General features: G+C 38.0%; 1 protein-coding gene across 1 annotated transcript in view; it reads left to right on the top strand.

Annotated features, from left to right (window-relative positions):
- Positions 1-23,437, top strand: part of LOC149846990 (shikimate kinase 3, chloroplastic-like) — a 40,552-nt gene that overhangs the window by 1,363 nt on the left and 15,752 nt on the right. Inside the window, exons 3-5 of the mRNA XM_089998244.1 lie at positions 153-207; positions 349-421; positions 545-632. Coding sequence (XP_089854370.1) covers positions 153-207; positions 349-421; positions 545-632 — 216 coding nt within the window. The remainder of the gene's footprint in view (positions 1-152; positions 208-348; positions 422-544; positions 633-23,437) is intronic.

Genomic DNA, 23,437 nt, shown 5'->3' with positions numbered 1-23,437 from the left:
TATGTAGTCATTGGCACCATTCCCTGGGCATTTTAGAAATTTTATTTGTTGCTGTCGATTAAACATTTTCCTTTTACTCTATGCGTAACATGATCACACGTTTTTCCATCTTGACCAAATCATGAACTTTTCCATTACAAATACCTTTGCAGGAGAAGGCTCGAGAGATTACCCCGTACCTGAATGGGGCCTGCATATTTCTAGTAGGTAAGTGTTCTTTTCTGCAGCTACCTAATGGTTGGTGTATGTATGAGGGGCTTGAGATCTAGTGAACATCGTAACGGATGGTGAGTCTATGTCATTCACATAATATTTCCAATACTGAAATGTTATTAATGATTTATGCAGGAATGATGGGATCTGGTAAAACTACTGTAGGGAAAATTTTGTCTGAATCCCTAGGTTATTACTTTTTTGACAGGTATTACTGGAATGCCCATGGGAATAACTCTAGCATCTTTATCTTTGTTACATATTAATACAAGCTGCTGCTTTTCATGTATTATCTATTAAATTGATAGATTGTTCTTTGATCCGTCTGCAGTGACAAATTGGTGGAGCAGGCTGTTGGTTGCGCTTCTGTGGCTCAGATATTTAAAGAGTATAGTGAAGAATTTTTCAGAGAAAATGAGGTTCTTTGACCCCACATTATTTTTCTTTGTTTTCCGTTGACTTATAGGCTGTTGCTTTTTATGATCTTCCAAATTTAGGGCTCTATCTTGAAGGTTGAAACTTTATTTTCCCATTATGTTGATCCTTCTGACTTGTCTCTTCCAAATTTTGTTAGGATTCTTACAAGCGTGTACTATTATAACATTCTTGGATTTGCATTTCCTTTTTTTTCTCCGTAAAGTGCTCCAAGTGTGTCTGGAAATCACTTGATTTGTGAATGGTCTCTCCAACGTAAGGAGCATGATGCCTCTCAGTGAGAGGATTTTCGGGAGGACCAGGCTCACATGTTACATTTTCTGAACACTTTTGCTTTACATTTCTGATTATAGAAGGCCTAAAATTATATGTGTAGAGACTTGACAATTGTGTAATCAGTGAGGACATAAAATGATGAGATTATCAGATGCTGTGGGAAGCATGGTTGAATAAATACTAAAATGCATGAAAGAAGTAACTATGTTTTATCAGGTTCACGTAAGCTTCACATTCAGCTCAACCTACTGCAATAAGGCATGCATAGTGGACTAATTTCTTTTAATATTTTTTCTACCATAACAATAATCATAATATGTGGGAATGCAATCTTATTCTCAAGAATCTTTCATCCCATATAGTTGAATTTCTCTGCGCTTTATCTGCAGATTGATGGCCTTTGAACATCTATATAATAGTTGTACTAAGTCTGTTTTGTGTCGAGATGTGACAATGGTTGGATCTGGATCCAAATCCAGATCCATGATATGTGCAGTTATTTGTTATTCTTTTATTATTTTTTCTTGTTCCTATTATGCCCTTAATGTTTTTTTTGTTGTATTTTACTCATGGGGGCAGATTTGTAAATCATCATGTAGTATGTTATAAAGGCTATAGAGGAACACACGATTCCCATCTTTAGGACGTGTTAAGTTGCAACCCTAATTCTCTCTTGTCATCCTCCTTCATTGCACGAGTTCTCTGATTGAAATCATATTGTTACCAAAAGTTAACATGGTATTAGAGCAGATTGATTGAAGATTGCCCTCGTTCAGGTAAGTCCAAAGATCTTGATTCATCCCTTGTCTTCTTTGTTCCTTCTTGATCTCTTTCTTCAGATATCCTTCTTCTCATCTATCATAAGTTTTCATCTTCTTCTTTCTTGTCTTGTTGGGTTATTTTAAAGAAGACTTTCTTCTCTTTGTCTTATTTCTCGGACTGCAAGTTATTTATCAAGCTTTCTCTAGGCTATATTTCTTCGCTATTTCTTTCATCTGCTTTATTCTCCTTTTATTCAATCTGATATTCTTCTTGGGTGATACGTTTTCCAAACTATCTTTCTTGTTTTCCATTTCTTGGCACGATACACATAGAGAAGAGATAAAAGGTGATTAAAAGGCATATTTTTCATAAGGTCATTCCCTAGGCCTTGTCTGTTTCTGTTGTGCTGTATCTTATCTTAAAAAAACACAGATTCAGGTTATTTTTTGAGTTTAACAGTTACTTTTGATTTTTTCCTTGTGTTATCATGCCACATAGCTTATTTCATTGATTATCAGTTTGCTCTTGTGATTCACATATTCTTTATGTTTTGTGTCAAGGATCGACCTAAATCTCAATCTTTTTGTTTGGATCAATCTGATCCATTTCTTCTCGTTAGGGCCTGTGTGCATTTGGGTTGGGTATTTGGACTTTTGCTTTGGTTTGGTTTGCTTGAGATCGGATCCATCTTGGATCAATTTGTTTTTGTTTTGGTTTGGTTCTATTTGTAATGGATCAGATCCACACTAGACTCGATCTGCCCTAGGATTATATATTGAGGACTTAGCCCCAAAATGGAGCATCTTAGACATTTTTTGAAAAATTCCTTCCTCTGAGATCAGCCTTGCCTTTTATGCATTTTTTTTTATTTTTTGAGAGTACAATCATCAAGATTGAGGATCTCCCTTTGGTTGAACCCACCATCTCTGATCATTAGAACATGTTCTTCCCTTCGACTGTGGCACTCGCGATTTCTTGAGCTTTATGAACGCATCAACGAGGGCTCATGTCCTTCACAATTTTTGAGAAATCCGACAAGGCACTGATCCCAAGATCAATGCCCTATCATTGGTATTAGAGCCACCGACGACCATCGAGGAGAGAGAAAACCCTACCAGAGATCCATCCACCAACTCTCTCCTTCTCTCTCTCTCTCGCCGCACGACCCACGCTACAGAGGTTATTGCTGGAGTTCCCCTCTTGCTCTCAACCCTCCCTTCCGACCCTGTAGGAGATCCCTCTCTTCCCCTGCACACATCCAACCATTGGAGGATAGGGATCGGACCCCGGAGGACAACACCACCACCACCACGATCACCTCCTTATCACGCACTGGAAGGACGCTGCGTGAGGCAACTCTTCCTTTGCCACATCTCACTCGTCTCTTATCGTCACTGGGGATCGGATCCCGATCTGGAAGGACGACACGATGCTCTTGTTCACACAAATCCTAAACCCATTGTCGACCCCTCCATTCCGGCTACCACCTGTCGGCTCCCCATCATCAACCACCACCATCGTCGGCCACCACCGTCGCCAACCTCCCCCCTCTCTCTCTCCCTTTCTCCCTCTCTTTCTTTATTCAATGGGATGGGGCAACATCTGCTGCCATTGCCCGACCCCCTCTCTCCCTTTCTTCCTCTCTCCCTCTCCTTTATCCCGGCGGGACGGGGCAACATCTGTTGCCACCGTCTGACCCCCTCTCTCTCCCTTTCTTCCTCTCTCCCTCTTTCTTTATCCCGACAGGACGGGGCAGCCTCTTCTGCCACCGCCTGACCCCCTCTCTCTCTTGTCTCTCCTTTTCACTTTCTCCCTTTCTTTATCCCGGCGGGATGGGGCAACTTATGCTGCCACCATCCGACCCCTCTCTCTCTCTCCCTCTGACCTTCTCCTTACGCACTGCACACCCTTCTTTTCGGCACTCTCGTTTACCCTGCTCCTCCGGCTGATCGACTTCTAACTTCCGTCCGTTTATCATGACCTCTCCGGGATCGAACGAGTTCAAGTGTCCCCAGTTCTTGGAATTTTCTTGTTTTAAGTAATATGGGTAATTTAGTTGCATATATATATATATATATATATATATATATATATATATATTTTGTCATTCCGAACACATCACCATTGTTGGCATGTGATATGATAAGTCAGAGATTATGGGTATATTGGAGTGCGCTTGGCAAAAGTAATTCACGCGAACTCCCGCCAAATTTCTCGCATGTAGGGGTTGTTAGCGGTCGTGGATGTTATTGGCCTTATAGTTTGGGGATTGGTCGTTTTATTGCAGGTGTCAGTTTGGTAGTCAGTGTTAGCATAATCGAGCAGGCTAGCCAAGTTCGGCCCTTCACTAGTGAGCGAGAGCATAAAGACGACCATGATGCGAGCATATGAAATGGTCATTGAGCTCAGGGCAGACATGGAGTGTCTGTCCCATATGGAGCAGACCCTCAACAGGCTTGCAGACCTCAGATTTGATAGAAGATACAAACTGCAAGATGTTGGCCATTAATACACGACTGGTGACTGTTGATGAGCGAACAGAGGGGTTGAATACCAAGATTGAGGAGAGGCATCAGTAGTTCCTGCAAGGGATGGACCAACTGCAGAGGGCGTCACCCTAGGACAAACCTAGACCAGAGATGGCAGGGTATAACCTGGACTTTGGGCCCTACCAGACTCGTCACCAAGTTCCTAAAATTTTTGGGGAACGATCCTACGAGCTGGTTGTTTCGTGCTAAGCAGTACTTTCGAGTGGCCCTGACCCCAGAGGACAAATCACAGGTGGCCTCCATTCATATGGAAGATGAGGCAATACGCTGATACCACTGGTTTGAGAGGACGAACAAGACACCAGATTAGAGAATGTTCTTGAGGGAGATGACGGTGCGCTTTGGACCGTTCGCCTTAGCTAACCATGATGTGACCCTCTCAAGGTTGAGGCAGATAGGGACAATGGTACAATATCAGATGAAGTTCGAGAGGCTCAGTTCGTTGGTGATGGTCCAGAAACTGCATGGGTAGATACTTTCATAGTCTGCATGAAGTGGGAGATTCAGACAGCGGTGCAGTTCGGACTACCGGTTAGCCTTCAACAAGTATTCGGGTTGGCTCGTTTGGCAGAGAAGTTGTAGAGGACAACAAGCAGATGGTCACGACCAACCACGATGACAACCAGGTGGCCTCCATTCACATGGAAGAGGAGGCAATACACTGATACCATTGGTTTGAGAGGACAAAGGAGACACCAGATTAGAGGATGTTCTCAAGGGCGGTGATAGTGCACTTTGGACCATTCGCCTTCGCTAACCATGATGTGACCCTCTCGAAGTTGAGGCAGATAAGGACAATAGTACAATATCAGACGGAGTTCGAGAGGCTCAGTTCGTTGGTGATGGTCTGGTCAAAAAATGCATTGATAGGTACATTCATAGTCTCCCTGAAGTGGGAGATTCAAACAGAGGTGTAGGCAGGACGACCAATTAGCCTCTAGCAGGTATTCGGGTTGGCTTGTTTGCCAGAGAAGCTATAGAGGACAATGAGCAGATGGTTAGTCGAACAAAGGGCAAGCCACGTGAGATAGATAGACCAAACATGTCGGTTAGACTTACATCAACAACCAAGTCAGGGAAGGCTACCGCGAGGCCCAAGCAGAAGTGATGGGAGACTCAGACGATCTCCCGCGAGCAGTTGAGAGAAAGGCGGAAGAAAAACCTGTACTATAATTGTGATAAGGTGTGGTGCCCAGGGCACAAGTGCAAGCTATTTTATTTGTACATGTGCAACTTGGACAGTGAGGACCACGAGGAAGAGGGTGCAGAGGTCGAGCTAGAGACGAAAGATCAGGCTGACGGGAATGCAAAGATCTCCTATCATGCCCTTGCAGTAGTAGAGGTCCCCTAGACTATGCAAGTACATGGTGTGATCGGGAAGTTGAGCATATCTATGCTGATAGACACGGGGTCGACACACAACTTTATTTATGCGAAGATGACCTGTAAAGCGAAGTGTGTTACCATTCTGCAAACACCTTTCAACATGGTTGTGGGAGACAAGAGAAAGCTGAGGTGAGATACTCGCTGCCCGAAGGCCCCGTTATATTTGCTGGGCCACCACTTTGTAGTCGACTTGTTTATGCTACCCATGAAGGGGGCAGATGTGGTAATGCAAATGCAATGGCTCTAGTCGTTAGGCAACGTAGAGTGAAATTTCATAGACATGAGGATAGAGTTCTAGCACGTGGGGGAGAGGATCATTCTAGCCGCAACACTCTGAGCACCTCTCGTCGAGGCCGAGACGTGCCAGATAACCCAAGTCCTCAGGCAGGGAGATGCACATTTATATTTGATGGTGGCTGACTGTATGACAATAGAGGGTTAGATAGAGATGTACCTATAGTTGGAGGAGGTCCTGATCGAGTACATATCACTGTTCAGTGATCCACAGGGACTACCATTCGCGAGGAGCCACGACCACGCGATACCAATAGAGCCAAGAGCCAAATTGGCTAATATGAGACTATACCAGTATGCCCAAGTGCAAAAAGCAAAGATAGAACGGTTGGTACGGGAGATGTTGCAGTTCAGGGTGATTCGCCCTGGCAAGAGCTCGTATTTTTCATTGATGCGTTTGGTGAAGAAGGATGGGACAAGGCTGTTTTGTGTGGAGTTCAGAGTTTTGAATGGTATTATCGTGAAGGACAAATACCCCATCCTGGTGATAAAAGAGCTGCTGGATGAGTATAGAGGGGCATGCTACTTCTCTAATCTCGACTTGAGAGCTCGATTACCATCAAATACGCATGGCCTCCGAGGATGTACACAAGACTGCTTTTTGTACCCATGTCTGGCACTATGAGTTCCTGGTCATGCCCTTTGGTTTGATCATTGCTCCAACCACTTGAGGGATTGATGGACGACATCTTTTGAGCTTACCTTATGAAGTTTGTCCTAGTCTTCTTTGACGATATTCTCGTCTATAGTAGCAGTTGGGAGGCACACCTAGAACACCTGAGGATAGTATTGCAACTTCTCGAGCAACCCAAGTTGTATGCCAAGAGGTCGAAGTACAACTTTGGGTAGAGCAAAGTTCAGTACTTGGGGCACGTTGCGTCAACTAGTGGGGTAGAGGTGGACATTGAGAAGATATCTGCCAGTGTTGTGAAAAGCGTTGAGGCGTAACGAGGCGCTCCACCAAAATCAGAGGCGAGGCGTAAAGAAAGCGTAAGCCTCAAATTTTTTTTGAAAACTTAAAAAAAACTATAAAAATATCTAAAATTACAAATAAATAAAAAATGCTTTATTGATGAAGCAACAACCAACAAGAAATGAAAAATCTTAAATAAATACTGAAAAATATGAGATTAACATGTAAAAGTAACATTAATGCAACAATTATGTTTTCTACTATGTTACCTGCAATACACAGATTTGAAACTCAATCTAATTCTGTTTTCTACTATGTGACATGCAAAATACAAGCAGTAGTCTTTGAGTAAAGAGGCATAAATACCATGGCTTGAAGATGAGTAACATTAAAGCCATAATTAAAATGATAAGAAAATAAGGTGTCAAGCATACTTAGCAAGATAAGAAAACAACAAAAAATAATTTAGAAACAACATATAGTAAAAATCAACCACTAGTGTTGTTCTTTACCAGTTTTAAGAATAAATATTATGACCAACAGCAAAGCCAAACTAGAAACTCAGACATTCATAAATAATCATTATGTTATACTGAGTTTTTAACATAATCAGTAGCTGCCAATACAAATATGCACGCATGCACACACACATAGACACACATACACATACATATAAATGTATATACAATGCATGTTGTACAACATAAATTATATCTATTTCATGTTGTATACCATCCCAAAATTTAACTCTAAAGGAGAGTAGAACTCAATCGAACTGCAGACTGCTATTTCGCACAGAAAAATAACAGAAATGAAAAATATATACAATTTTCTTTCATATCTAAATGACAGAAAAATAACAGAAAAGAAATTTTGTAAATGAAGAGGAGAAGGAGCATTACCTAAATGAAGAAGCTTGCGTGGCAGAGAGAGAGAGAGAGAGAGAGAGAGAGAGAGAGAGAGAGAGAGAGAGAGACTGCGTGAAAACAAATATAGGGTCGGGGGCCCTTTTTTTAAACCCTATTTTTTGGTCAAATGAGGGCTTTGACCCCTCATTTGACCAAAATTTCAAGGCGTGCGCATCTCACCTTGAGGTGTGCGCCCCAAGGCGTGCGCCCCAAGGCGTATGAGGCGCACGCCTCAGGGCTTTTGCGCTTTATACATGCGCCTCAAGGCATGAAGGCCCTCGCCTTGAGGCGAGGCACGCTTTTTTGAGCCTTGAGGCGCATTTTTAATAACACTGATATCTGCTATATAGCGTCGATTCCGAAGCCCCTAAAGGGCCTACAAGGGTTTTTTGGGTTGACATGCTACTATCACAAGTTTGTGCAGGGGTACACACAACTTGCGTATCCATTGATACAATTGCTTAAAAAGGGAGCATTTCAATGGACAGAGGAGGCTACACAGGCATTCGAGAGCTTGAAGCAGGCGATGCGCACCACCCCCGTGCTAGCGCTTCCCGACTTTGCTCATCAGTTTGAGGTGGAGACAAATGCATCAGGTTTAAAGGTGGGGGCTGTTTTGAGTAAGGGAGGACACCCCACCGCCTATTATAGTAAGATGATAGCGGACGGAAAGAAGGAACTCTCAACGTATGAGAAGGAGTTCATGGCTATTATCTTCACTGTGAGCAAATGACGACCTTATTTGTTGGGACGTTGTTTTGTGGTTCACACCAACCACAAGAGGCTGCATCATACGTTAGATCCGAGGATCACCACTCCATTGCAACAAAAGTGGATCTCCAGGTTGATGGGTTATGACTTTGAGATTCAGTACAGGAAAGGGGCTAGCAATCGAGTGGCAGATGCACTGTCCAGGAAAGTGCAAGAGGAAGAGCTCATGCTGCTCAGCTTCTCAACGATGACCTTTCCCTTCTTGGAGGACATGACCCGAGAGTATGAACCAAGTGCAAATATACAGGAGGTTATGCAACAAGTAGACCGCAGTGAGATGACCAGGTATTCGAGGCATGGTACATTGTTGACTCGAGGGGGCGGATTGTAGTATCGACATACTCTTTATTGACAAGGACCCTCATAGAGCACTTCCACTACACTCCCGCAGTGGAACATGAGGGGTACCATCGCACCTACTTTAGGGTGCGATGAGAGCTTGAGTGGATTGGCATGAAGCATCAGGTCCGAGAGTTTGTGGCCAACTGTGATGTGTGTTAGAGGGTAAAGTACGAAGCAACAACTTCGACCGGTCTTCTGTAGTCGTAGCCGCTGCCAGAGAGGGGTTGGGAGGATATCTTGATGGACTTCATAGATGGTCTCCTGGGGGTGCAGGGAAAAACATCGATTTTTGTGGTAGTGGACAGGTTGTCCAAATACGGGCACTTCATAGCGCTGGCCCACTCGTACACAACCACGACAATGGCAAAGGTATTTGTAAGAGAGATCTTTAGACTACACGGTATGCCCTACACCATTGTCAGTGATAGAGAAGCTTGTTCATGAGCACATTCTAGACCAAGTTCTTTGAATTGCAGGGTACCAGATTGATGATGAACAACGCATATCACCCTAGAGTGAGGTCCTCAACCGCTCTCTAGAGAACTATTTGCGGTCTTTTGTTGGGGATCACCCTCGCTCATGGGTACGACCAATGTTGTCAGTATCGGTATTGGCCTTGAATTGTTTGGCCACTGATTCACTTGTATCAGTCGATACCAATACTCAAGTGGATCGTTTTGTATCGGCCCAAAAATAGTAAAAAAATATTACGTGTCAATCATAACGTGACATGTGTTAAAACCATTAAAATAATAATAAAAAATAAATTTTTGGTATTTTTTTACATTTATTAAAAAATAACCGATTCATTGTCGGCCGGTATGCACCGATAATGATGACATTGGGTACGAGTATCACTCTGGGCATAATGGTCCTACAACATGAGCCACCACTTGGCCATTCGGATGACCCTGTTCCAGGTAGTCTACGACATGATTCCTCCCACCATCGCAACCTATGTTGGAGGGGCTGCGAGAGATGATGGAGTGCAACGAGCTTCTGCAGATCCTTCAACTACATATAACCACAACCAGAAGCACATAAAGCAGGAACATGATAGGTGGCACAAAACTGAGGGCGTTTGAGGTAGGTAACTTGGTCCTTCAGACATATGACTTCCAGGCTCAGCAACACAAGCTCACCCACAGGTTCTACGAGTCATACTCAATGCTAGAGCGTATCAGCTAGGTAGCGCATTGGCTCGACCTGCCAGAGCGGACACACATCCACCCAATTTTTCAAGTCTCCAGGTTGAAGCCATATCTCGGGATGTCTCCATTGCAGATTCCAGACCTTCCTGACTTGGAGGCCGCCGTTTAGCCACCGACGAGTAGACGGATGACTTGTGACAGAGGTACTGATCCAGTGGACCAAGAGTGGAGTGGATGAGGCAACTTGGGAGGTTGAGGATGAATTGTTGAAGTGTTACCCAGACTTCACGCCTTGAGGAAAAGGCAATTTTTTAAGGGTGGGGAATTGTTAAGAATCGACCTAGATCCCGTTCTTTTTGTTTGGATCAATTATATCCATTTCTTCTCATTTGTACCCGTGTCTATTTGGGTTAGGTATTTGGTTGAGTTTTGGACTTGTTGCTTTGGTTTAGTTTGCTTGAGATTAGATCCATCTTGGACCGATTCATATCTGCTTTGGTTTTGTTTTATTTGTACTGGGTCAGATCCACACTAGACTCGATCCGCCCCAGAACTATATATTGAGGACTTAGCCCCAAAATGGAGCATCTTGGAAGTTTTTGGGAAAATTCTCTCCTCTAAGATCACTCTTCTCTTTTCTGCATCTTTTCTGTTTTTCGAGGGTACAATCATTGGGATTGAGGATCCCCCTTTGGTTTAACCCATCGCCTTCGATCGTCAGGAACATGTTCATCCATTCGATCATGTAATTTGCGATTTCTCGAGCTTCACGAACGCATCAATGAGGGCCTAAGCCCTTCATGTTTTTTGAGAAATCCGTTAGGGCACTGATCTCAAAATCGATGCCCTATTACTTTGTTTTTCAAATGGACCCAAACAGTTATTCTTCTGGCTTTCACTTTCCTCTCTCAACTAGTTTTTGAAAATTTGAATCAATCGAATTTTCTCACTTGGAAAAGACAAATTACACCCTTTATCAGGAGTTAGGATCTTATTAGGCACTTGGACGGGTCAGTCCAGAATCCAGATCCTGCCAGAGTATCTTGTGCATGAAAATAAGGATGATAAAAGGGTTGTTACTTCTATCACGCATACCAGGAATCCAGAATATATATCCTGGATGAAAAAATGATCAAGCCTTGGTAGCCTATATTACTTCCACTATCTTCCATAAAGTGCTTGTAGGTATTTGAGATGATTTCACAACTTTAGATTTGTGGTTCAAACTTACTCGCATATTTTAGAAGCAAGAATCATGTATCTGAAGAAAGAGTTTCAGAATATGAAGAAAGGGTCAATGCATATTTTAGATTATCTGAATAAGATGAAGTCCATTACAGATCAGTTAGCAATGGTGGTATGCGCAATTGATGATAGAGAGAAGGTTCAACAAGCGCTCAGTGGTCTTGGTTCTGAATATCATGTCATATCTACAACCTTATAGTATCTTCCTAAGCTTCCTACCTTTGATGAGTTGAGAGCCAAGTTACTACATTATAGGATGTCTTTAAGCGGAAATGAAGAGTTATCTCATGACACTCAAGAGGTTCTAGTTACTAATACTGTTTTGAGGTGGTAGAGTATGTGGCAGAGTGAACGACCAGGGAGGTAGAGGTATTTTACCTACTCCAAATATTCCTCCGAATACTCAAGGTCGGAGGCCTATTCCCACTTGCTTCATTTGTAAGAAGCCTAGCCACATTAAGGCTAACTGTTGGTACATAGATGGCCCCAATTACAATCTGGAAGCCACACAAAATAAGAATCAGGCTTAGAAGAAAAATCAGCAAGTTGGATCTACCTCTCAGGGTCAGATGATAAAGGGGCTCTTCTTGTTGCTTTGGTTGGGTTGAACTTTAAGAGGAAGGAAGGTGTTTGGTATATTGACTCGGGTGCAGCTAGCCATACTACAAGTAACATTGGTAAGTTATCTAAATTGGTCCCTTATCTTGATAGAAATAAAGTTATTTCTGGAGATGGTACTGTACTCACCACAATATATCTCATATTGGAAACATTTACATTCCCTTGTCCAATTCTAATTCATTGCCTTTGTCTAACGTGTTGAGTGTTCTTAATATAAAAAATAACTTGATTTTCGTATCTAAACTTGTTGATGATACAAATTTCTTCGTTGTTTTCACTCCCTCTTCTGTGTATGTGAATGATCTTCTCACGAAGAAGACACACATTGAAGGAGAGAGATGAAGAAACATGTACGTCATCAAGGAAGAACGTTCGTCATTGAGTCATGTTGCTGGTCGTGATGCTGCTTCGAACCCTGTTCTTGATGTCTCCACCTCTAATGAGGTTGAGTCCAATAAATTTGATGTTTGGCATTATTGTCTTGCTTATTGTAGTAAGGGATTTATTAATAGACTTATGTCTAATGGTCTTATTCTTAAAATCGGTCATGTTTGGTTTGATGGTAGTGGTGGTCTATGTCCCAGTTGATGTGTTTGTAAGAGTCATGTGCTACCTTTTGTTTCTTAGAAAAATAGAGCTTCGAAGCCTTTTGAATTGGTTCTTTTCGATGTTTGGGGGGCAGCCCCGGTTGATTCTATGTTTGGTAGTAAGTATTATGTTATATTCGTAGATGACTTCACTCACTATTCTTGGATCTATTTCATGAAAAACAAATCCGAAGTGTTTTCCTTGTTTCGTTTATTTGATACATATGTGAAAATCCAATTCTCTATTCAAATCCTTAACTTCCAATGCAATAGTGGTGGTGAATACATGCCAAAATAATTTACTGAATTTCTTCAAAAAAATGGGATCAATCGTAGGAATTCTTAACTTCTTGCCCACAGACACCTCAACAAAATGGTCTAGATGAAAGCATAAACACATTTTTGAGAGTAGAGAGTGCTTTGTTGATAATGCATGCCAGTGATGTTTCTTTGAGTTTATGGATGGAAGCTTTCCATACAGCTGATCAATCGTAGGAATTCTTAAATTTTTACCCACAGACACTTCAACAAAATGGTCTAGTTGAAAGGAAGCATAAACACATTTTTGAGAGTGCTTTGTCGATAATGCATACCTATGATGTTTCTTTGAGTTTATGGATGAAAGCTTTCCATACAACTGTTTTTATCATAAACTAGCTGTCCATGGGGATTCTTAATTATAAATCACCATATTTTATTTTGTATGGGAAACAACCGGATTATGACATGCTGAAAATCTACGGGTGCACTTGTTACGCGTCCATAAAGGCCTTGGAACCCAGTTTGGTGATAAAACTATTGTTTGCAAGTTTGTTGGGTATGCTGATGACTATGCAGGTTACAGATGTTATGACTCGTCAAAACGATGCATTCGTACTTCTAGGAACAATGTTTTTTATGACGAGTCCTTTTAGAACATATCTATGAAGTCTATACAAAAGGAGAGAGAAGAATCCTAAAATTTATGAACCATGGTTAAATGCTTGTCTAATTTCAGAATCCAACAACATCAAGATGATAATACAGTAGAAGATCAGCAAAATTACAACAATGATTTGACCCTTCCTAATTCCCTTGAAAGCAAGCTTCAGTCTCAGGAAGGCTCTAGATACATGCAAGTATATGTTAGACGCAACAAAGAAGCTATGCAAGAACAAGGACAATGCAGAGCAAGAGGAAATTGAAAGTGAACTGGTAGATGAATGAGTTGTGAGACGATCCACACGAGTGCGTCATGTTATTGATTGATGGGTGAGTTATGAAAATTTCAGTTTGGAACATCAAATATTTAGGGTAGAGATAGAGAAAGCATGAAGAACCAAGAAGTTTTATGGAAGCTCATAAGAATATGAGATGGATAGAAGCCATGAATGAAGAACTGAGAGCTTTGAATGAGTGTCAAACGTGAGAAATAGTTAAAAGGCCTTGAGACAAAAATGTTGTTGGGTCGAAGTGGGTATGCAAAATGAATTATAAACTACATGGGAGTATAGAAAGGTACAAAGCGAGGCTGGTGGCAAAAGGATTCACTCAAGATAAAAAATTTTTAGTCCCATTGTTGAAATGAGAATCATTAGAATTATTATGTCCTTGGCATTGGATCATGGTTGGTCGTTGAACCAACTGGACTTGAAGAATGCATTCCTTCACAGGGATCTCAAAGAAGTGTATATGGAGCAGTCTGAAGATTTTAGTGAAATGGATCCTGGAAAATATGTTTGTAAGCTTAAGCGGGCTATGTACAAAGCTTAAGCAAGCATCACGCTAGTGGTTTGAAAGCTTCTCGGATGAAATCAAGAGACCTGACTTCGAGTGATCAACATTGGATCAAACATTGTTCACATATAAAGGTTAGGATTAGATTACTCTATTACTCATATGCGGACAATATTATTATTACCGACAATTGCAAGGCTCATATTAAAGAAAGCAAAGCTCTCTTAAACAAAAGATTTCAAGTGAAGGATTTCGAAGGGCTTAAATATTTCTTAGGAGTGGAGGTTGATAGAAGGGTGGATAAGTTAGTTTTGAATCGACATAAATACACCTTGGACATGTTGAACAAAGTTGCGATGAAAGAGTGCAAACCAACTGCTACTCCAAGTCCAATTCATAAGAGATTGAGTGCCAATGATGGATACCTATATGATGATCCAACCAGATACCAAAGTATAGTGGGCATGTTCCAGTACTTGGCATTCAGTAGGCCTGGCATTATTTGTCTTGAATCAAGTTTCGCAATATATGCATGAGCCTAAAATAGGTCACATGGAGGCTGTTAACATAATCTTACGATATCTGAAAGGAATCATTAGAGATGGATTAGTATACAAGAAAACAGCGTATAATGAGGATATGTTGACGGTTATGGTCTTTTCTGATGCTGACTGGGCAGGAAACTTAGATGAAAGAAGATCAACATTGGGATATTGTATGTTTGTAGGGAGAAATTTAGTCTCATGTGGTAGAAAACAAAAGTAGCGAGATTTAGCATAGAGGCTGAGTATCGATCTATGACAACTGCTACATCAGAAGTGACATGGATTAGACATCTTTTGGTTGAGTTGGATGAAAGAATTTCAACATCTATCTTATTTTGTGACCGTCAAAGTGCTCTCAAAATTTCATTGAATCTATCAGCATGGAAGGACAAAACATACTGAGATAGACCAACATTTCATCAGGCATAAAATTGAGGATCATGAAATAGAAGCAATATATGTGAGGAATGAAAATCAAATTGCTGATCTTTTCATAAAGGAGCTCACCAAACCAAGATTCTGTTTTTTAAAGGGCAAGTTGTCCATGGTCAGGACCATGTACAACTTCAGGGATGCTGTTGGGACGTGACAATGGTTGGATCTGGATTCAAATCCAGATCCGTGATATGTGCAATAATTTGTTATTCTTTTATTATTTGTTCTTGTTTCTATTATGTCCTTAATATTTCTTTTGTTGTATTTTACTCATGAGGGAAGATTTGTAAATCATCATGTAATATGTTATAAAGGCTATAGAGGAACACATGATTCCCATCTTTGGGATGTGAAGTTGCAGCCCTAATTCTCTCTTGTCGTCCTCTTTCATTGCATGAGTTCTCTAATTGAAATCATATTGGTACCAAAAGTTAATATTTTGATCATGTTTTCCTTTTTCTAATAAATGTCACGAAATGGTGCGGATTCCAATGCACTCCATGATGATCTCTAAGACTCAGAACATTATACATTTAAACAACAAACTTAAGAATTAAAAGACACGTATCAAAATGTAAATAAATAATTTTATTCATAATGGACATTAAAAGAAATACAAAATAAAATTACATTCAAGCCTCGCTACAATGCACTCATAGAAAAATAAAACACAATCTTAATACTACCCATTCACACACACCCTTTATTTATAGAGGAGAAAGAGAGAAAGAGGTAAAGAAAGGGAAGCCTCTCAACGGCTAGAATTCTAACCGTTGGGAGACTAGGTCTCAACTGCTAAAATTTCTAGCTGTTGGGACTAAGTCAACTTGTTTGACTTAGTTCCCAATATATATATATTGTAAATACATGTATATATATATTTTTAATAATATATATATATATGTATATATATATACAAAATGATACATTTAATCTTAATACCCCCCTCAAACTTATAGTGACTCAATGTAAGTTTGCAAATATAAATAAGCAACCCATTACATAAAATGTCATTTATCTTCATCAATTTCTTTCATTCATTGCTTCCTTCTAATTCATAAAGGATCTTCAATATCATCAATCCTTGATATTCTTGAAATGTCTTTAGAATAAATTATACTGCCAATATTTGAAGAACCTGTAAATAGCGCAAAACAAGAGCAATCTAACAAGAAATAGTTATACTTTTATATATATATATATTGTATATATTATGGAGAGAGAGAGGATGGCCAAACATACAAACATAAGATACATACAAAATAAGTCAATTTAACTACAAACATGATAGTGATTGACAAACTCGACCATAATAGAATAATATTAAGAGAGATGCAAACAATGAAAATCATGCTCATACATATTTATTACAAAATACATTAATGTATAACAATCATAGATTTTTGTACTACGAAAGAATAACTTAATAAAAATTCATCTTACACAACGAAATATATAAATAAGCATGGATCAATTAGAAGCAATATGTAAACTAACTAATGCATATATGAACGAGTCATGCAATAATTTAGAACCAATAAAGAAGTCACATATGGACCAATAATAAATAAACAAGCTTTTAAGAACACATGCTTGAAAATAAGCAAAATTAAAGGAATCCCAATGAGAATTCACATAAATACAATAGAAGTGCCCAAGCACTCAAGAGCAATCAAATACACACAATAGCCACTATGGGTATACACATACTAGATTTTATTAATGAAATGCTTACAAAAACATGTAATAAAATATTCGAAATTTACAAAAAACAAAGTGCAAAAGCATATACAAGTCCAAGAGTAGATAATACAAAGGCATAAAAGTGTAACATAAACACAAAAGTTTAAAAGCACAAGTCCACTATGGGACAACACAAAGGGAATACAAACAAGTAAAAAATATATTCTTTAATGAATATATGCTTGAAAAAGCATATACTTATTACAAATTATGCAAGATAATTAATCATGGAATCACTCATGCAACTAAAGCATAATGCAAAATGCATGAGAATATTTCAACCATTTCTCATAAAAGAGAAAATGAGTTTAGACAAACTACGAATAAATTTTAAAAAATGTCATACATCATAATGAATGATTTTTGTAAATTAAAACACTGGTTTAACCATCACAAGCAATCACCTTCTAGGCCTTAAAACCTCAAATATCAAGTGTATCAGCGACAAAAACAAGAGCATAAACATCATGTCACTAAAGGGCCAAAGACACACACGAAGGTGTGTATAAACATCTCTTGTCTACATATAATGACACTTAAAAACAAGTGTATCAGCAACTAAAACAAGTGCATAATGTCAACGAAGGGCTAAAATCACACAAAGGTGTGAATAAGCATCTATTGTCTACATATAATGACACTTAAAAAACAAGTGTATCAGTGCTTAGATCAAGAGTATAATGCCAAAAATGAGCTAAAATCACACACGAAGGTGTGAATAAACATCTCTTGTCTACATATAACGATACTCAAATATCAAGTGTATGAGGGAATAGATCAATAGTATAATTTCAATGTCAACAAAGGGCTATCATCACATACGAAGGTGTGAACAAACATCTCTTGTCTACATACAATACTTAGATAAGAGGCATAAAATGGATAAGACACCCGAGGTAAGAAGGCTTGTAATGAAAATACACTAATATTATCAATAAGAATATCAATTTTAACCATCTTTCAAAACATCATGGTTAAAAAAAAAAGATAGCCATCATAGATAAACAAAGTTATAAGCATACATAACAATAATGACCATACTATAAATGAGACACTCAAATCGAGAGATCTGACACAAGGTGCACATAACTCACCCCAACATCTCTGAATTAACAAATGTATATATATGGATTCAGAGGTCAAATAACTATCAATTAGATCCAAGACAAGTGACTACACGTTAATCGTAACCCTTGGGAATCTAGATTGATACGATGATATGAGGTGCACACATAACTCACCTCAACGGCTAACCCTTACTCAACAATAAGGCCAAGAGAAAAGAATGCATTATATAAAATTTTGTGATGGACAATTCAAATGCCATAAAAAGGCAATACATAAGGAAATCAATTTCAAATGAGTGACTTTATATTAAAAAACTAATTTGAAAAAAACAAGTTTCAAATCAAATTCAATAAAGGTAGATGAACAACCTTAGGATGAATAAGGTGCAATCATATGCACAACAATATGTCTCGTGACAACTTTTTACAATCTTAAATAAACAAGAATCATGCTTAATATAATCAATTCTTCAAAGTGAAGTCATAAATTCACCAATCAAGGAATAAATTCCCTAAGACACATCACATACAAAGGATCTAATAACTCTTAAAGAGAAGACATGAACAACATATTATCTTAAAAGAAACTCTTTTAAATTGAAATCATAAGTCTACTATGAGACAAAAATATATAACATTAAGGAAATAACACAGAGAGATTTTAGAAGAAACTTTTACAATCCCAAAAGTAAACATAATTATTACCAACCATAAATACTTAAAGCAATAAGATAATCTAATAACTCATAGCCACATAGGCTATACAAAAGCTATTAAATTTAATACTACATACCAGTGTTGTGAAAAGCGTTGAGGCATAGCGAGGCGCTCCACCAAAATCTGAGGCGAGGTGTAAGCCTCAAGGCGTAAAGCGTAAGCCTCATTTTTTTTAAACTTTAAAAAACTATAAAAAATATTTAAAATTACAAATAAATAAAAAAATGCTTTATTGATGAAGCAACAACCAACAAGAAATAAACAATATCAAATAAATACTGAAAAAATATGAGATTAACATGTAAAAGTAACATTAGTGCGACAACTTGATCTACGTAAGTATCTAAGAAATAAAATATGAGCATTCATTCAATAAAAAATTAACATTAACAACAAAATGCATATTAGCATTAACAACATTATGTCATAGTAGAAAATGCATGTTAGCATTAACAACCAAATGTTAATATATTTGTCCAAAACTCTTCAAAATGAGAGTGTTAACATTCACAATTGCAAGTGAAAGATAAAAAAAAACATATAAATGGTCATAGCCCTATGATATGAATTAGGGCCTAGGCTCTTCTTATGTCTCGTCATCATCAATATCTAAGTCTTCAATGTCATTATCTGAGGAATCTATATAAATAGGTTTTCCTTCATCTTCATTCTCTGATTCTTCATCATCTGCACTTTCTTCTTCTATATCTTCGATCACTTTTGCTTTTCTTTTTCCTTCAATAAAAAATCTTGTATTAAATACTTATTTTATGTAATTAAAAAAATACATTTATATTTATAGCAAGGTAAAAGGAATATAGCTTTACCTCGATTTCTTGAAGACCTGTCTTGCCTCGAACCACTTTGTGAATCATAAGGTGAAGTGATTTTTTCAATAGACACATGTTCAATGACATTTATGTCGAAGTTTAGATCCAACCATGAATCTTCCAACCAATTGGGATCACTAGGCAACACTGGATCTTCCTTCTTCACAATCCACTCATCGTCTGAGTCTATATGATCTAGACATATAGGGTCTTTGGTAGTTCTCCTTTTCATATTTCTCTCTTAATTTCATATTGTACATTACAAAAACCAATGCATTTATCTTCTCTTGTTCAAGTCTATTCCTCCGTTTTGAATGCACCTACAATTACAAATCATTGGTAATCAATTATAAGATAATTACAATTATAAAAATGTATTTCAAAAATAAAATACAAAGTCACAAACCAATGAGAAAATACTCCAATTCCTCTCATAGCCCGATGCACTGCACGTTAAACTTAAAATTCGAATTGCAAAATTCATCAATTCAGGATTTTCTTGTCCAAATGAACTCCACCAATCAGTTGCATTCAAATAAAACAATAAAGAATTGATAAAAACATTAAGAATGTCACAATTAACAAAAACATAAAAAAATATTAACAAATAACAATATAATTGCAAACTTAGTAGGACTTTTTAATTTTCTTGTTGTAACGACTGCTTCTCTACCAAACAACCACTTTGCCTTTTTGTGTTATAATTTTCAACCAAACATTTGCATTAGTAACTAATTTTTCAACATAATCATAAAAGCCACTCATAACTTCTCCATTCAGGTTGAAGTTGTTAGCATAATGAAAATGAAGATTTAAATAATAGGCAACTGCATGTTGTTAGCATAATGAAAATGAAGATTTAAATAATAGGCAACTGCATGCAAAGGCTTATGAAGTAGCAAGTCCCATCGTCTATCAATGATATCTCAAATAGGTTTATATTTTTTCAACCTTGTCAAGGTTTGAAGCAATTTCCTCCTTTGCTTTATCTATTGCCTCATAAAAAAATCCCATAGCAGACTCATTTGCATCCACTATTCGCAATACTTTCACGAGAGACAGTGTAGCTTTAATTGCATATGATATAGCAACCCAAAACTTATGATCATTGAGAACAATATAAGAAATGTTTTTAGCATCAGATTTCTTATAGTAATTAGATGATCTAAAATTTGAAGACAATAACATCGATTTCAACTCTTTCTTATAACATCCAATACTATGAATCGTGAGATATGCTGTGGCAAAACAAGTGACGGCTGGACGTAGAAGTTCTTTTTTCTTTGTAAACTTTCTCATCAAATTTAATACCCATGCATGACTATAGATATATCTTGTAATTTTTTTTGCCTTTTCCACTGTATCTTTAAAAATTGATATCTTTCCAGTATCTTCTAACATCAGATCTAAGCACTGCACTGCACATGGTATCCAAAAACATGTTTTTCCTGCTGTTAACATATTCTCAGTTGCCATATAATTTGGTGCATTATTTGTAATGAATTGCACCACATTGCTTTCACCAACTTATTTAACAACTTCTTCAAACAACTTACACAAATTTGTATCAGTTTTTTCTGTCGCTGATGTCAACATACCTAAAAAATATTGTCCCAAATGAGCTGTTCACAAGAAAATTAATTTTCTTCCTTTTTCATCTGTCTCATAAGAAAATTAATTAAGTTTCTTCTTTTTTCATCTGTCTAACCATCTGCCATAATGCTGCAACCAACTTTTGACCATTCTTTTTTGAACTCTTTTAAAATTTCATAAGTACAATCTACCTCGTCCTTTAAAATCCACGTTCTGATCTCGTGATAATAAGACAGTTTGAACCCTCGCCCATAATTTACAATAGCTTCTACCATTGCACCAAAATATGGTCTATTGCAAAGATTAAATGATAGGGCATTTGAATAAAAAAACCTGCCAATGGCACTGCATACGTTTTTTCTTTCATTCATTTTGAAAACAGTGTTTATTGTGGTTTGTCGTGCTTCTTTATTCACAAAGAGGTCCATGGGACCATCTGTGCTTGTTTTTGCATCACTACATGATCCACTGGTTTCTTTGTTCACATCGACTCTTGATGATTCAAAATAAACACTTCTTCTGATTTCGAACTTGTTTTGTTCATTTTCTTGTTTCTTTTGCTTCTGATCCCTTAGATGATTATTAAAAAACCTTTTCACATCAGGTGGAACTGCTTCGCATATGCTTACACCATGTGTTATGCCAGCTAAGTGATGCTTTAACTTATAGATGCCTCCTGTAGTCTCTTTATGACAGTAATTGCAAATTAGATGTCCTACGAGTTTGGGATCTTTAGTGGGATTTGTAACTTTAGCTCCATGATCCCATCCTACATCTTTTCTCATTGTTCAACTGCAAAAATGCATATATGAAAATATATATTAACACAAAAATTTACAAAAACTCAAAGAGTTAAAAAAAAACTAAGACAATGCTTTATATAATCCAATGAATTCAGATTCATATTCAATAAGATTTAACATATGTAACTTGGAAACTAAGAGTATACAACTTCTTTTCTCCTTCTAATCTCTACTACAAAAATAATAAATTTTTCCAAGCCATACAAGATTTATACAATCTCGATATTGTACTTGCCAAACAATTCAAAGAGCATGGTGCTTAAATTTTTAAATGAACAAAAAAGTTATTTCAGCGTCATGCTTATGAGTCCAGGAAATATTAAAGAGTATACAACTTTTATTGTCTTGAATAACTCTGTTTCAAATAAACTTGAAATCCTGTAATTGTGTAACTATTTGCTCATCACACGATGTGAACCTGTAATATGTGAGCAATGAATGCAAAATTAAAGATTGCTAATAGGGTGCTTCGACCCACCAACTGTATTATTAATGCTGTTGAATTCACCTTCTGGGAAAAAAATGCCTGAGCTATTGAAACCATAAAAAGAAAACGTCATACTACCTCTGCCACTAAGGTTATCTTGAAAGAAAATATTGTTGTGGTATTAAAAAAAGTGCAGTTGTATGAAAAATAAATTTCTCTAGAAATCTTGGATGGAAGTCTTTGTAATTCTTCTGCAAGTTGCTTCTTATACTAGTGATTTACAATTAAAAATTAAACTTGATGTTTTATTTCCAACTTTTTCTAAAAGAAACTCTAACAATTGATCAGTAAAGGAATTGCTACATTTAGTTTGTATTCATTTATCATTATTTATCATTTGATGCTCTATAGTTGATCACCCATAATTCTTAGCGATTATTGTTGGTTGATGACAATAGATAGCTGAAGATTTGGTTCTTTTTAAGGCCTTATAAATGTGTTTTTATTCACGGGCCTTATATATTTCCTCGATTTGGGGCAGCATGGTGAGAGAGTTATTTAAGACAAAAAAAAGTTATTTCACGTTGTATACCAGCCCAAAATTTAACGCTAAAGGAGATTAGAATTCAACCGAACTGCAGTATGAAATTTTGCACAAAAAAATAACATAAAAGAAAAATATATACAAATATATAAAACATGTACCTCTCTTGTTGTTGTTGTTGTTCCGAAACCCAAGCTCGGGTTAGGTTGACAAATGAGAGTGAGACGAGTGAGGGAATGTGAGAGACGAGTGAGGGACTGCGAGAGACGAGTAAGGAACTGCGAGAGAGAGAGATGAGCGAGAGACTGCGAGAGACGAGTGAGGGACTGCGAGAGACAAGAGAGAGATGAGCGAGAGACGAGAGAGAGATTGCGAGAGACGAGTGAGGGACTGCGAGAGACGAGAGAGAGATGAGTGACAAAATGAAAAATTAGGGCCCCGACCCTAATTAGGGCCAGGGGCCCTGATTTTCTAACATCTAAGTTTTTCCTCATTTGACAAAAAAAATAAGGCGTATATGCCTCACATTGAGGCGCATTTCGCCCTGAGGCGTACGCCTCGAGG

This window comes from Nuphar pumila, chromosome 2, assembly GCF_984573655.1.
Source record: "Nuphar pumila chromosome 2, dmNupPumi1.hap1.1, whole genome shotgun sequence".
Taxonomy (NCBI): Eukaryota; Viridiplantae; Streptophyta; class Magnoliopsida; order Nymphaeales; family Nymphaeaceae; genus Nuphar; species Nuphar pumila.
Note: the sequence above shows the minus strand (reverse complement) of the source record. Positions and strands in the feature narration are given on the sequence as shown.